Source organism: Mustela erminea, chromosome 8 (genome assembly GCF_009829155.1).
Source record: "Mustela erminea isolate mMusErm1 chromosome 8, mMusErm1.Pri, whole genome shotgun sequence".
Classification (NCBI taxonomy): Eukaryota; Metazoa; Chordata; class Mammalia; order Carnivora; family Mustelidae; genus Mustela; species Mustela erminea.
Window position 1 is genome coordinate 2531372 of NC_045621.1, and position 17202 is coordinate 2548573.

Consider the following 17202-nt stretch of genomic DNA (forward strand, 5'->3'; position numbering starts at 1 on the left):
TCAGCTGCTTATTTCTTACTCTGCCACCTTCTGCTGCGCGCCTACCCTCATCCCTGTGCTGCTTCAGAGTTCATCCTTCTTCTGGCCCTCGGTCGTCCTGCTCTGTGTTACTGACTAGGATCCGCAGGACCCCACCGTGGAAGTAGAAAGCTGTACAGAAAGTACACACAATGCTTTTCAACTGCAAACTGTCAGCAAAACTTATGGAGCTCGTCATCCTTCCTAGGCTGAGCACTGGCACGGCTCATGGCAGGTGTGCCCACCGCTCTCCCGCGGGCTTCGGTGAGAGACAGTACCTGCGGTCAGGACCTTCCAGAATCTGAAAACTTCGGAATTCAGTTCACAGGAACTTGAGATACAGACCATCTCCATTCTTAACTCTTATACAGACCAACTCCATCTAAACTCTTAAAGATGGGGTTCCTCAGCCTCTGTTCTCGGTCTGTCTTGGTTGGTTGGTTGGTTGGTTGGTTGGTTTTAATATACCACACTCTCCTAAGCAGTTGTATTTACTGTTAGAACTTCGTTGTGGTTTGAATCTACTCTTGCTGGCTCTCTAACTGAGTCCCTGCTTTTCCTCTAAGCATTGGAGACAGTTTGGGCTATTGAGGCGCTAAGATAGTCCCTCTCCCTTTAGAATTTGGATCCAGTTGGTAAGTAGACACGGGAGTCAAATAGATCAAAACTTCAGCCTCACTGTTGGAAAGTTTGCTTCAAGAAAAGAGGGAAAAAAAATAGTGCCAAAAGAACCCAAGTCATGCATTTGTGATTACTGATTCTCCAAATTAAGAAATTTTGTAACTCACTTTTCCTTTTTTTTTTAAAGATTTTATTTATTTATTTGACAAACAGAGATCACAAGTAGGCAGAGAGGCAGGCAGAGAGAGAGGAGGAAGCAGGCCCTCCGCCGAGCAGAGAGCCCAATGTGGGGCTTGATCCCAGGACTCTGAAATCATAACCTGAGCTGAAGGCAGAGGCTTAGCCCACTGAGCCACCCAGGCACTCCCTCACTATTCCTTTTATGGAAGAAATGAGCAACACACCTGAGTATAGGAATTTCCACTTTTTGGACTGACTTAGCAGTACAGGGTTAAAAAATGATCCCCCCCCCACTCTCTTAATTTTAGTAACCTACTGGGTTTAACATTCCAAGTATTACTAGAGTTATATAGGTAAATGCAAAGTTGATCACATTTTTACCCTTTTTAAAATCATTCACTTGTTCTTTGTCACCTAAGATAAAGCCCAAATTTCTGTCATAGCTTATATGCCCTTCTAACCTAATTCCGAATAGAAATGACCTTCCCATCACTTCCTGTCACTTCCCTATTTTACTCCGAATTAGTGTGGAACATATTGCTATTTCATTCTTCTGGCCTTTGGCTTGTCCCACAAGGTTCAAGGACTTTGTCTTGTCAGTTCATCACTGTTTCTCTGTGCCTAAGACAGTGCCTGACATGTAGTAGCTCCTCAATAAAGTACTTGCTGAGAAAACAAATGATTGAATGATGAAAATATTCATAAAAAAAAGTTAATATATTTGATATGTGATATGCACACACACGCATGCACACACACACACACACAGGCACACTCACACATGCACAGAAACATACACACACACATATATGAACAATCGGCCTTAATAGAGAGAACTAACCTGAATAGTCTGTGAAAGCACAAGCATTAGGTTTTGAGTCTGCCCAATTGAATACAAAGACACCTTCTGTACAGTTTTGACTTTGGGAAACGTGTGTCTTACATATTACAAAAAAGCACATTAGATCTATAAGGCTACTGGGGGAAAACTAAAATTTAAAACAAGCAGAAACAAATGAACCCAACTAGATTTCAAATGAATTACATAAAGATTTTATTTTTTATTTTTAAAAAATATTTTGCTTATTTATTTGAGAGAGATCAAAAGAGAGAGGGAGAAGCAGGGAGCCCAACAGGGGCCTTGATCCCAGGATCCTGAAACCATGACCCGAACCGAAGGTAGATGCTCAACTGGCTGAGTCACCCAGGGACCCCACATGAAGACTTTAAAAGAAGAAAAAAATTAATAACCTGTGACTTTTGAACATAGCCCTTCACAGGCACCTGGGTGGCTCAGTCGGTTAAGCATCTGACTATCTCAGATCAGGTCTTGATCTTAGGGTCGTAAATTCAAGCCCCACATTGGGCTCCAAACTGGGTGTGGACCCTGCTTAAAAAAAAAAAAAAAAACCAAAATGGGTGAACATAGCACTTCATTATATAATCTCAGTCTAGAGGAGGAAAAAAGATAACTGCAAACATATTTTGGATTTGTATTTCATAGTGATATGGGTGAAACGGCTCTGAACCTGTGTTCTGAGTATTGTAGAACCGAACAAATGAATAAATACGTTGATAGTATTGTGGCCTCACTGTGAAAAGAAGTATACAGACTATGGGAAGGCAATAAAGAATCCTGTAGGGTTGGGCTGGAATTGGAAAATTGGAAGCATATTTATTTTCCTAGTTTTGTCTGCTTGGAGAGTCTAGAAGCAATGATATTTCAGTAGAAATGAACATATCTAGTACCCAAAAATCTTGATTTCTAAGTACCATTCGTCATTAAAAGAAAAGAGAACTTGAAGAAATGGTTCATTTCAGGGCTGGAGCAGAGCAGGTATGTGGTAAGTTTGAAACATCATGACAGAAAGTAAGAAAAAGCTAAAAAAAAAGTCTTGAGGGAGTTCTTGGACTTTTGTAAATTTTCTGTAAGTTTTAAAGAAAACAAATACAACTGGTTAATAAGAATGTATGAAACTATTTAAATTCAACAGTATCCAAAAATATGAAATAAAAAGAGACAAAGTTTTTTGCTTATCAAATTAGCTAAATGTATGTATTTATTCTTAATGCTGGTATCGATATCTATACTTAAAAATGTACAGTGAAATGAAATTATGAAATTATCATTTTTGGAAACTAGTTTACTGTGATATATTAAATTATTCCAATAATACCTGGGACTCTATATACTAAGGGAAAATCCAGGAAGAAAAATAACTTTCATGCCAAGATTTCTCCTAAATATTGTTTAACAGTGAAAAGTTGGAAATGACATCTATTTTTTTAAAAGGTGAACGGATAAGGAAATGTAATACACTCATTAATGGAACATTTGGGAGACACTGATGCTCATAAAGAATGAGAAAATGTTTTACTGGTAAATTAAAATGTAAGATATTGTGCTTATAGTACAATTATGTTAAATATGTCTGTAACACTACTTAAATATCTTTTCCTTTAAAAAGTGAGTAAGACTAAAGGAAATACTTGCATTTGGGTTGGGAGAATCTGGACAATTTTATTCCTATTTCTCTTATTTTCTATACACGCTCTAAGTTGGATTTTGTTAATAAGGAATCTAATGATAAGTTGCATTTTTGTATTTTTAAAAAGTTTGTTTCACTGTTTCTTGAATTCATTTGAAGATGTGCTGAAGGCTGTATCTTCTGCCACCATCGCTGAGGTTGCCCGTGACAACAGGGATGTTCAGGATGCCATTGCTCTGCAGGGAGCCATTCCTCCTCTGGTGGCTCTTTTTAAAGGGAAACAACTTAGTGTCCAAGTGAAGGGAGCAATGGCTGTGGAATCACTGGCTAGTTACAACCCGTATATACAGAGAGCATTTCTGGAACAATCATTAAGTAAATATCTTTTAAAACTCCTCAAGGTAGGAATTTTATGATAACTTGTCATATTTCTTAGACAAAGTATTCAATACTGAATTTAGTAAAGTGAGAAGAAAACTAAAACCAACTCTTTTTTTTTTTTTAAGATTTTATTTATTTGACAGAGAGAGACAGCGAGAGAGGGAACACAAGCAAGCAGAGGTAGTGGGAGAGGGAGAAGCAGGCTTCCTACTGAGAAGGGAGCCCAATGCGGGACTCGATCCCAGGACCCTGAGATGATGACCTGAGCTGAAGGCAGAGGCTTAATGACTGAGCCACTGAGGCGTCCCTAAAACGAATTCTTAAATGAACTTTTTTTTAAAGATTTTACTTATTTGTTTGTTGGTTGGTTGGTTGGTTTTAGAGAGAGTGTGCGAGCCTGTTGCGGGGGTCAGGGAAGAATCTCAAGTGGACACCATGCCTGGTGTGGAGCCTGACACGGGGCTTGACTCATGACCCTGAGGTCATGATCTGAACCAAAACCAAGAGCTGGACACTTACCCGACTGAGTCACCCAGGCATCCTTAGAATGAATATTTTAGAAAACATCCCTACAATGTTCAATAAATGTGCACAATTGCACTACTGGGTATTTACCCCAGAGATGCAGATGTAGTGAAAAGAAGGGCCATCTGTACCCCAATGTTTATAGCAGCAATGGCCACGGTCGCCAAACTGTGGAAAGAACCAAGATGCCCTTCAACAGACGAATGGATAAGGAAGATGTGGTCCATCTACACTATGGAGTATTATGCCTCCATCAGAAAGGATGAATACCCAACTTTTGTAGCAACATGGACGGGACTGGAGGAGATTATGCTGAGTGAAATAAGTCAAGCAGAGAGAGTCAATTATCATATGTTTTCACTTATTTGTGCAGCATAACAAATAGCATGGAGGACATGGGGAGTTAGGAGAAGGGAGTTGGGGGAAATTGGAAGGGGAGGTGAACCATGAGAGACTATGGACTCTGAAAAACAATCTGAGGGTTTTGAAGGGGCGGGGGGTGGGAGGTCAGGGTACCAGGTGGTGGGTATGATAGAGGGCACGGATTGCATGGAGCACTGGGCGTGGTGCAAAAACAATGAATACTGTTATGCTGAAAGGAAATAAAAAAATTTTTTTAAATGTGCATTGGAAGAATGGAATTTTTTTTTTTAATAGGCATTTCAAACAGATGTTAAGGAACAAGGAGCTGTGACCCTTTGGGCCTTGGCAGGACAAACCCTGAAACAGCAGAAGTACATGGCAGAACAGATCGGATACAACTTTATAATAAATATGCTTTTGTCACCATCAGCTAAAATGCAGTACGTGGGTAAGTTATTTCCTGTGCATAAATCGGCACCATGTAGAGCAGAACCTTGAAGTAGCCGACATATTTCTTGCTTTTCTTGACCAGGAGGTGAGGCAGTCATAGCCCTAAGTAAGGACAGCAGGATGCATCAGAATCAGATCTGCGAGGGCAATGGCATTGCCCCATTGGTTCGCTTACTGAGGATTAGTAAAATCGCTGAAGGCACACTTCTGAGTGTCATCAGAGCCGTGGGGTCCATTTGTATTGGTTTGTGAAGTTTTTCTCAATTCTTAAATTATCAGTAAGATACTTCCCTTCCTCTCTGTCTCCACTGATAAAGCCCTAAGTCATACTCAATCTATAAAAGGCTTATCATTGTTATTTATTTCTCTAAGACCTTAATGAGTAAAAGTGGGGTGGGTGGCTCAGTGGGTTGAGCCTCTGCCTTCGGCTCAGGTTATGACCTCAGGGTCCTGGGATCGAGTCCCACATCGGGCTCTCTGCTCAGCCTGGAGCCTGCTTCTCCCTCTCTGTCTGCCTCTCTGCCTACTTGTGATCTCTCTCTCTCTCAAGTAAATAAATAAAATCTTTTTTTAAAAAATAAAAGTGGCCAGTAAGTCTAGTTGTTCCTTTCATTGCAAAGGAACTAACAGTTGGGGTTGTCTATAAGAGTCTATAGAATTGTCAGTGATTGAGCTACCAAAAAGGAACATTGAAGTTCTTTGCTGACCTTCTTGAATGCATGAAGCAGATTGTAGACTGTTTCTTATACATAAGAAAAAAAAATCTTTATTTGTAGTTGATTGTATTTCCTCAAAAAATAGTCTAGCTGAATGAAGAATGTAGGAATTGGTTCCAAAAAGATTTTTTTCTCCTTGCTTGAAAAAGCTACTTTGCTGAAGTTCATTAAAGCTCCAAGGCAGTCAGTCAGACAAAATAATGTTTCTTTTTTTTAGCCAGAACCTATGGTATAGATTATAGAGGTTTCTAAAATTCTAATAGATGACAACATCTATACAAAACTACTGTGTGTGTGTGTGTGTGTGTGTGTGTGTGTAAATGCCCATGCACAAATGTGCAATTTCTTCTCATTACTTCACTTCGAAGCTGTCTACAAACCATCTACATTTGCCACAGACAAGGGGATCTCCATGAGAATTGTGGAGGAAAACTCTTGATTTCAAATTTACTGGTTTAGAGCGGTTATACATACACACACACCTCCCTTTTTCTTCCTCCTCATGTTCATTTTTTCTTCTACACTCTTGAACATATGTAACGTATTTAAAATAGCTGTTTTAAAGTCCCTGTAATGAGTTCCAGCATCTGTATCATTTCTGGGTCTCTACTGGCCAATATTTTTTCCTGATTATGAATCATATTTTCCTACTTCTTTGCATGCCCGGAAAATTTTAAATGTGGGTTTTTTAAAGACCTATTGAAATATTTTACATACCATAAAATATTTATTTATTTTTAAAGATTTTATTTCATAGAGAGAGCATGTTTGTGTAAGCGCAAGCGCACGGCGGGTGGAGGCAGAGGGGGAAGCAGACTCCCTGCTGAGCAGGGAGACCCATGTGGAACTTGATCCCAGGACCCTGAGATCATGACCTGAGCTGAAGACAGACGCTTAACCAACTGAGCCACCCAGGAGCCCCACAATAAAATATTTAAATAAAATATACAATAGAATAAAATATGAAAATACATTAAACCATACAATTTGGCGAGTTTTAACATGTGCATTCAGCTGTGACACCATCACAGTAGTCAAATAAATGAATGTAGTCATCACCCCAAATGGTTTCATTGTGTGCCTTTGGAATCCCCCTCTTTGTGCTTCCGTCCCCAGAGAACACTGATGTGTTCTATCAGTGTAGATCAGTTTGTATTTTCTAGAGTTTTCTGTAACTGGATTATACAGATGTGCCTTTTTCTTGCTGCTTTCACTCAGCATAGCTATTTTGATATTTATGCATATGTGTTCACTTTTTAAATGCTGAGTCATATTCCATTGTGTGGTGTGATGGATGATTTTATGACTTATGATACCTGTAGTTATGATCTGCCTCCCCACATGCATACACACGCTGTTCCTCTGGCAAGCCTGGCGAATGCACATGGACATACTATGACCCGTTTGTCCAGGTGCCCACTCATGGGCATTTAGATTGTTGCCAGTTTCCTGCTATTGTACATGAAGCTGCCATGAGCATTTGTGTGTAAGTCTTTGTACAGACACAGATGTTTCCATTTCTCTAGGGTAAATACCAAAAAGTAGGATTCCTGGGTCATTGAGTAGGAGTGTGTTTAACTTACAGAGAAACTGCCAGACTGTTTTTCAAAGTTGTGCTATTACTTTGCATTCTTACTAGTAGTGTATGAGAGTTCCAACAGCTTCACATCCTTGCCAGCACTTAGTATGATGATTTTGGCCATTAGAGTGCGTATGTAGTAAATCTCATGGTTTGAACTTGTATTTCCCTAATATTAATGATGCAGAGCATCTTTTCATGTGCTTACTTGCTATTTGTATATCCTTTTTGGTAAAGTTTCTGTTGAGATATTTTGCCCTTTTTTTTTACTTTTTTTTTTAAAGATTTTATTTATTTATTTGACACACAGAGAGAGATCACAAGTAGGCAGAGAGGCAGGCAGAGAGAGAGGAGGAAGCAGGCTCCCCACTGAACAGAGAGCCCGATGTGGGGCTCGATCTCAGGACCCTGAGATCATGACCTGAGCTGAAGGCAGAGGCTTAACCCCCTGAGCCACCCAGGCACCCCTATTTTGCCCGTTTTTTAAATTGTGTTGTCCTATTGAATTATAAACATTCTTTATATATTCTAGATACAAATCATTTGTTAGATGTATTTTTTGCTTATTCCCAGTCTATAGTGTGTCCTTTCATTCTTATAACAGTGTCTTTTGAAGAGCAAAAGTTTTTAATTTTGATGAAGTCCAATTTATTGGTATTTTAAATTTAGTTCATAAGTTATGTGTCCTCTTTAAGAAACCTGCCAAACTCAAGATCACAAAGGTTTTCTGTTTCGTTTCTGTATTTAGACATATGATCCATTTTGAGTTAATTTTTGCATATGGTCAAGATTTTTTTTTTTTTATATGGCTGTCCAATTGTTTCAGCTCCATTTATTGAAAAGATTATCTTTTCCTCCAATGAATTTTTCTGAGTTATTTCTGGATTTTTTTATTCTCTTCTATTTACTCATTTGTCTATCTTTATGTTATACTCACTGTCTTAATTATTGAAAGTTTACAGTAAATCATGCAAGCAGGAAGAATAAGTCCTTCAACATTGCTATTCTTTATCAAAGTTGTTTTGGCTACTCTAGGTCCTTTGCCATTCCATATAATTTAAAAAAATCTATCTGTCAATTTATGAAAAAGATCTATTATTTTTATTGGAATTGCATGAAATCTATAAGCAAATTTGTGGAGAACAGGCATCTCTGTAATAGTAAGACTTCCAATCTATAAACTATGTCCCTCTACTTGTTTAGGTCTTCTTTAATATCAATCAGCAATGATTCCTGGTTTCCAATACATAATTCTTGTATATATTTTATCTTAGATATTTTCTATTTTAAAATTATGCATAATGTTTTGATTGAATGCTGGGCATTGTGAATCGCAAACTGATAGATGCTGAATTTTTTTGTTTTTCTTTGAAGGGAGTTAGGCTTTGTTCTGGCATGCAGTTATCTTGGGATCAGTTTGCCCCATTTGCAGCTAGCTTTCAAGCTTTATTAGGACAATTCTAGAGCAGCTTTTACTGTGGAACTAACTTAACTCCACTATTAAGATGATATCGTTCCAAGGACTTAATTCCTTATATAATCCCCTGAATTATGAGGAATCTGAACTCTGGCCACAGAGCATAAACCATTCCTAGCGCTGTGTGAGCTCTGAGAATTGTTCAGCCTACGGCTCATAGTGCTTCTTTTCCTAACCTAGTGGAGTTTCATCCCATTATTAATATGTGAAGATTTAGTCAGAGATGGGATGGTATTCATTTTATCACACTACCATCATTGTTATCATAATCATGATTATTAAAAATATTCATTTTGGGGGGGACCTACGTTAGCACCTTCACTCTTCAAAATCTCTGTTTACTCCATTTCCACTTACTCTGAGATTAGCAATCCCTTTTTTGTGCTTCAAGTGTATTTTCTGTATCTTTGTTAAAGCACCCATTGCATGTACTGCAATCATGTATTTAAATAGTTGCTTCCCTTATAGAATATAAACACCTTAGAGGCAAAGATTCTAATTCCTCTTCCATTTTTTTTTTTTTAAAGTAGGCTCCATGCCCAACGTGGAGCCCAATGCAGGGATTGAATTTAAGACCCTGAGATTAAGACCTGAACTGAGATGAAGCTTTACACACAGCTGACTGAACCACCCAGGCACCCTCTAATTTCTCTTTTTAACTCTACTTTTTACCTCAGTTCCTGATGAGTTAGGCATTCAAGACCTGCCAGCTGAGTCAAGAATATTCATGTAGTCAATGTCTGTCCATCGCCAGGTGGCCAGGGTGGGAGTTGGAGAGAAGGAAACAAACATGTCCTTTGCTCCTATTTCCTCCGGTTCTTTCAGACTTCCCCAGTTGAGAAGTGACTTCTCTCCCCTGTTCAGAGAGAGGTCTGATCTTGTATTTATATTTAAGTATATAAACCTGCTGTGTATGTTGTGGTATTTGTTAGCAAAAGAACAAAATTCAAATTATTTGTATATCCACTAGATAGAGATGAGAAGTTTTAAAATCGAGACTGGCCTATAATTTAAAGTATTATGCTATAAAAGGAGACGGTAAGATTATCTTTTTACTATGTGTATTAAAGGAATCTAGAAATTTTAACCAGGTGACTTACTCTATTCATTTTTATAAAAATACTTTTTTATGGAATACAAGAGCAACTATAAGCTTAAGTATCTTGCAGGTAATAAATCTTCAGTAAATGATAGCTTTTATATTATTGTTCTTTGATAGTCTAACATTTCTCCATTCCTTGGTTTTGTAACTAGTAGAAAACATCCACCCTTCTAATAATAATTTTTCCATGTTTATTCATTTTGCTTTTTAAAAAATTAACTCAGGTAAAATACTGTTGCTATAGCATTTCCTTATTTTTAATTTAAATTCAATTAATTAATATATAATGTATTATTTGTTTCAGGGGGTACAGGCCTGTGACTCATTGGTCTTATATAATACCCGGTACTCACTCATGACAAAACATACCCTCCCCAATGTCCATCACCCAGTGACCCTATCCTCCCCCAGCAATCTTCAGTTTATTTTCTAAGATTAAAGTCTCTATAGTTTGTCCCCCTCTCTGGTTTCATCATCTTGTTTCATTTTTCCCTCCCTTCCCCTATGATCCTCTGCCTTGTATCTTAATTCCACACACCAATGAGATCATATGATAATTGTCTTTCTCTGATTGACTTAATTCACTTAGCATAATACCCTCTAGTTCTAGTTGCAAATGGCAAGATTTCATTTTCTGATGGCTGTGTAATATTCCATTGTGTATATGCCACATCTTCTTTATCTATTTATCTGCCAATGGACATCTGGGCTCTTTCCATAGTTAGGCTATTGTGGACATTGCAGCTGTAAACATTGGGGGGCAGGTTCCCCTTTGGGCTACATTTGTATCTTTTTGGTAAATACCCATAAATATGGTGTTTCCTTTTGTAATTTATTACCCATATTATGCTAGAAAACTTAATCCAACATACCAAGCTGTGTTTGACTTTATCATTTCCAAGATGGAAAGAAATATTCTTACTGTTATGTATATTCTTATAGGTGTTGCCCATACAAGTAATCCTATCAGTCAACAATTTGTTGTAGAGGAAAATGCCTTTCCAATACTTATTCAACTACTGAGAAATCACCCTTCTCCTAACATCAAGGTATATAAAAGGTTTTAAGGTTTTTTCTGATTAAGGGCTTTTTTCTGATGTAGTAAAAATTAACAGAAATATGACTTTTTGAGAATAATTTGTATCTTTATGTAAATTCACAAGTATAATGAAATATTTAACATTTTAAACAAAATTCTAGAAGTTTTAAATTAAAAACTTGCTATAAAAATAGTAAATTTTATTAAAATATTAGATTTTCAAATAATTAAGTCTTGCATCTTTACTCATTAAATAAGTTTTATTCCTCAGATATCTGATTATTCACAGAATTTCTTCCCTTCTTTTTCGGATATTGGTTGCTAAAATGGTGGGGATAATGAGGATGTGTGTGACTGATGTAGTGAAATTTCTCAGATATAAGTGATTCCTATACTATTGCACCACTAAAATAGCTTTACCTGTACCAAGCAGTCTGTGCTGGCCAGCAACAATAGTTTACTTATATAAATAATTGATGAGTTGTTTAAGAGTCATTCACTCTTCTATTTACTTCTAGTAAACTGCCCTTAATAAAATGATGCTCATGTCTATTCAAATCCTCTACCAAAGCTTTGGAAATTTAGGACATCTAGAGTTAGTCAGGCAGGAAATTATAAGGCCAAAAAATACATTTTCTCTTCAAAATTTGGTATGAGTTCTGTCAGAAATGAGAAAACACAAATATGTCAGTAAATACAGTATTATTTCTTTTAAGGAATGTATTATGAGAAAAGATGTTCTAAGTTATGCAGCTTTTCTGGCTATGAGAGAGAATATTCTTTCATAGGAGTTGATAGGGGAAAAAAAGGAAGGAGCCTACACTAGCAATTTTTTGGCTTGAATTATATGTAAAACCTATGCTGACTTTCAAAGTACAAATAAATTTCATACGACTATGGAAAATGCCACATAAAAATACATTTTTATTTTAAGACGCGCAATTTCATGGCAAAACAGTTTACTTCAATTGCGTCCATCTGTATTTTGGTATATGTTTTCAATGAGTTCTTTAACTTGTTAAAAACAGAGCACAAATATATTCCAATACTTTTCTTCAAATATGATTCTGTAGTAAATAAAGTTTTGTAATAATAATCATGCTTTTCAAGTTCATAATATTCTTCGTAGAAACGCATAATGTAATGCTTAAAGAACATTATCTGTCGAGTCCCCACAATAGATGAGGTTCGTTTACATCCCCTGAAAAGGCTTCAGAGTGTGTGTCAGATGACTCCCGAAATACAGTATTTCTCAGGACTGCTCCCCAGGGCTTTAATTCAGCGGCATTCCATGGAAGCCGTCCAGCTCAATGGTCAGTAGCTAACAAGCGATTCAAAACAGCTTTTATCCCCATGCCAGGAAATTAAAAAAAAATTTTTTTTAGATGTGGAAGGGATACAACTATGCACTTAAGATAAAGCTTCTCCTATTTCTGGCTGCCTTCTCCCATGCTCCCCAGCAGAGTTGTGTGGTTGTGCCGACGGCACACGGCTGTTAAAAATGATAAGGGATATTCCTCCAAACATTATAAATACCACCCTCTAAATATTAGAGAACTGAAAAAAATGAATATTAGGAAACTGGAATCAATGAATTATATATTATCTTTGAATAAGTATATCCCATATGAAAGTCTGTATAATGAAATATGTCATTTGATAAACCATGAGTGAAAAATAATTTCTGAAAACCACATATTTAGGTTGAAGTGGCATTTACCTTGGCATGCATCGTCCTAAGGAATGATCTGTTACAGAAAGAATTACATGAAAACGAAGGATTTAGGTATGCCGATGTCCTTCAACTTCTTCACTCACCAGATAAGGTAGTATCTTTATAAAATGTTAGAGCTCATGTGGAAAGGTTTTTAGGCCCATTGTCAAATTATAAATGTTTCACAGCAATACTTAACTATATTACATAAAAAATGTAAAATCTCTTTGGTAGGTCATTAGTTTGTAATGATGAAATACTACTGTTCCATATTTTTCATAGTTGTCATATTTCTTTTTTGAAATGTAACAATTTTATGCTCAAAGAATGAATAAATCTTTTCTGCCCTGGATGTGTTGAAACTCTTTCCTAATTTTATGACCTTTCAACTTTCAATCATCCATTTCTTACCCAATATTCCAGCGTGGTAGCTTCTCAAACTATTTGTGATGAAGGAAAGCTTTTCCCGAGCAATCTGTTATGGGCAGGATAATTCAAAACAAAGAAACAAAAAAATACATCAAAAACTAATGATGTACTATATGTTGGCTAACTGACCATAATAATAAAAAATAACAAAAAAACACAAAAACTTTAAATTTTGAGATAATTTTAGATTTTCCAAAATGTTGCAAAAATAGTATGGAGTATTTCTAGCATATCCTGTATCCAGCTTTCCTGGATATCAATAAGGAAATCAACACTGATACCAAATAACTCATCTGCAGATTTATCTAGTTTTGCCAATTTTCTCACTAATGTCCTTTTTCTCTTCCAAAATCCAGTCCAGGATCTCCTATTACATCTAGCTGTTATGTCCCTTTAGTTTCCTTCAATCTGTGAAACACTGTCCTTTGTCTTTCATGATTTTTACGTCTTCCATGATTTTGACATTTTTGTGAGTTTACACCAGTTACTTTGTAGAATGTCCCTCAATTTGAATTAGATGATGTTTTCTCATGATTAAATTGAGGTGGTGTATTTTGGTGAGAATACCATAGAAATGATGTGGTTGTCGTCTTCTTCTTCTTCTTCTTTTGTTAAGATTTTATTTATTTATTTGACAGAGAGAGAGAGAGATCACAAGTGGTGGTGGAGAAGCAGGCTCCCTGCTGAGCAGAGAGCCTGATGCGGGGCTCCATCCTAGGCCCTGAGATCATGACCTGAGTCTAAGGCAGCCGCTTAACCCCCTGAGCCCCCCAGGCACCCCTGATGTGGTCTTCTTTACTCACCTGCCCAGTGCATTATTTTCAGGAGGTACATGCTGCTGTTACATCTTATAACAGGCAGTGCTAACTCTGGGTACTTGGTTAAAGTACTATCTGTCGTATTTCTCCACTGTCGAGTCACTGTACTTGCCTCTTTTAATTAACAAGTTTCTTGAGGTGAGACACTTTGAGCCGATGCAAATAATTCTGTTTTGCATGCACTTTTGCTCACCAGTTTTAGCATCCACGGATGCAACAATGATTACATGGTTTATTTGCCTAATGGAAATTTTTTTAAAAATTCTTTTTTTTTAAATCAAGTTTTATTTAAATTCCAGTTAGTTTATACAGTGTCATATTAGTTTCAGGGGCACCATTTAATGATTCAACACCTGGTGCTCATCACAAGTGCCTGCCTTAGTCCTGATCACCCGTTGACCCCATCCTCCTATCCCCTGCCCTCTGGCAACCACCAGTCTGTTCTCTCTAGTTGAAAGTCAGCTTCGTGGTTTTCTTCTTCTCCCCCACTTGCCCTGTTTGTTTTGTTTCTTAAATTCCACACATGAGTGAAATAATATGGTATTTGTCTTTCTCTGACTGACTTCACTTAGCATAATACACTCTAGCTCCAACCACGATTGCAAATGGCAAGATTTCATCTTTTATGGCCGAATAATATTCCACTGTAAATATATACCACATCTTCTTCGTCCATTCATCAGTTAATGGACATCTGGGCTCTTTCCATAATTTGGTGATTGTTGATAATGCTGCTACAAACATCTTCTTTGTATATTTATTAATTAGTATTTAACTATAAGGAAGAGCTGTTCCCTTTATTTATTTTTTATTTAAGATTTTATTTATTTATTTGTCAGAGAGCGAGCATGCACCAGCAGGGGGAGTGGCAGGCAGCGGGGGGAAGCAGGCTCCGTGCTGAGCTAGGAGCCCAGTGCTGGGCTTGATCCCAGGACCGTGGGATCACGCATGACCTAAGCTGAAGGCGGAGGCTTAATGGACTGAGCCACCGAGAGGAGTCCCAAAGCTATTCCTTTTAGATGCTAATTCCCAGTTTCTGTAATCCTGTTGTCAACCATTTTGTGGACTATCACTGGTCCATGGGCCACACTTTGAACAGCACCAACCCCAGAGAATTTTGAGAACTTTTGTTGTCTGCAGTGCATTTAGCAATCAGGGAAGAAAATTGCCAACTATCTCTGTCAGTTTGGTTCTGGGGTTTTGGGAGGAAGAAAGGGGGGCTAGAAGAGGAGAAATGAACTCACTGCATTATTTTTTTTTAATATAGAATTGTATTCTACTGTAGTATATGAAAAATGGAGATGAGCTGCTGGAATAATATGAGCAGTGTGTAAGGAGACTGAATTTGGATCTAACTTTCTAAGCCACCTTTCTTCTCTCTGTTCGTTTCACATTTTATTCTCATCACCCTATTCCTCAGGGACACCCTTCTCCTTTTTCTTGACTAATTATTCTCCTCCAAATCATCCCTTTTTCTTCCCGGCCTGTTTCCACCTGCTTCACTTACTCTGGACCCTATTCCTTTGTGAATTCCTAAAAATACCCTTTTTCTTCCTTTATAGCCAGGTGGCTCCTTGTGTGTACATAATTTTTTTATGGAACATTTCAAACATATGCAGAAGAGTAGCATAATGAACTTAAAAATTTCTATGACTCAACTTCTGCAATTATCAATCCTGGCCAATCTTATTATACCTATATACCCACTTCATCTTCCCAAGTTGTTGTTATTACTTTTTAAAGGTTTATTTATTTGAGAGACAGAGAAAGCATGCAGATGCATGAGTTGGGGGAGGGGCGGAGGGAGAGAATCTCAAGCGACTCTGCTGAGCGTGGAGCCACTGGGGGGCGAAATCTCACGGTATCAAGATCATGACCTAAGCCAAAACCAAGAGTCAGACGCCCAACTGACTGAGAAACCCAGGAGCCCCTCGTCCTACACTACTTTTGAAACAAATCTCAGGCATCGTATAATTTTATTGGTAAATATTTTGGTACGTACATATAGCACTTTTACATAATGATTAACAGTGGCAGAGGAAAACTCACTTTATTAATGGCTTTTTCTGTACTATACTGTTCAAACAAAATATTAAAAATAAGATTTAGTGATAAAATTCTTTTCAGAAAAAAAAAATTCTTTTCAGGCTTTCTGGCAGGTCTACTGTATTTGTTCATCTTTGCCAAGTAAGTAAGAATTGGCTTTTGCTGTTTGCCAAATCCCAGAATGTTAAAATGTGATTTTTAAATCATCTTTCTTTTTATTTCCCCTCAGGATACAGTATGGAATTTTACAAATGAACTTATTTTAAGAGATGATAGAGATCATCCCACAATGCATAAAATGTAATATATAGCATGCTAGAACAAGGGGAGTTTTGATTTATCAAGTCTACTTTGAAATGGTGAAAATAAAAATAAAAATATGTTAAAACAAAAAAGCTGAGGGTTAATGAAATTATGCAATTTCCTTATTATTTAGATATTTATTTGCATCATCACTAATCTAACTTTCCCTCTGAAAATTAAAATTACTTCTCTCTGATACCGCAACCTACTTCTCAATTTTATCTGTTCAATAACATTCTGGGTTAACTCAACTACCTATTTTCCCCAATCATGTCAAATTTTACTTCCAAAGATAAGAATGCACTATATTTAGATGGTCAAGAATTCAAAATTCATTACCTTGAGTAACATAATAGATGAACTGAGTTAAAGATAATTCATGTTTCTCCTATTTCCAGGATATCTGTTTAAGGGCGGGCTATGCATTATCCCTTTTTGCCTTCAACAATCGCCTTCAACAATACTTAATTTTAGAAAGTGGAATAATGACCATATCAATCTTTGAACCCTTTCTTGAATCAACAGTTGAAGCTGAGAAGGCAATGGCGGCATTTCAGGTATAAAACTGGGAATTCACGCTTCAAATCAATAAATTAGTCTTTTTAGTCAAAACTTAAAAAATGAGAAAAAATTTTTATCTGGAAAAGCGTTTACCAATTTGTAAAATACACAGTATTTTTTACACCGGCCCCTTCTACCTATAGAAACTCCATTATTTATGAGGATTCCTCATTTATCTGCAGTTTTACAAGTTACAAGGCACTTTGTGCCTCTGTACCTTATCTGATACTTACAACACCGCCGTCAGGCTGTGGGCGCACAGTATCATTTTCATCACCCCCACGCTGCAGGCAGAGAATCACGGTACTATACAAGACAAGTTTTCTAACTGCAGACCTTTCGCTGATCACACTGATTCTTCAACCTATGACACCCGGTGTATCTGGGTGCT

The 17202-nt window shown here is 37.2% G+C and overlaps 1 protein-coding gene across 1 annotated transcript in view; it reads left to right on the plus strand.

Annotated features, from left to right (window-relative positions):
• ANKAR (ankyrin and armadillo repeat containing) overlaps positions 1-17202 on the plus strand; it is a 64021-nt gene that overhangs the window by 38125 nt on the left and 8694 nt on the right. Inside the window, exons 14-19 of the mRNA XM_032354141.1 lie at positions 3468-3709; positions 4872-5025; positions 5110-5271; positions 10844-10950; positions 12644-12766; positions 16649-16807. Of these exons, the coding sequence (XP_032210032.1) occupies positions 3468-3709; positions 4872-5025; positions 5110-5271; positions 10844-10950; positions 12644-12766; positions 16649-16807 (947 nt within the window). The remainder of the gene's footprint in view (positions 1-3467; positions 3710-4871; positions 5026-5109; positions 5272-10843; positions 10951-12643; positions 12767-16648; positions 16808-17202) is intronic.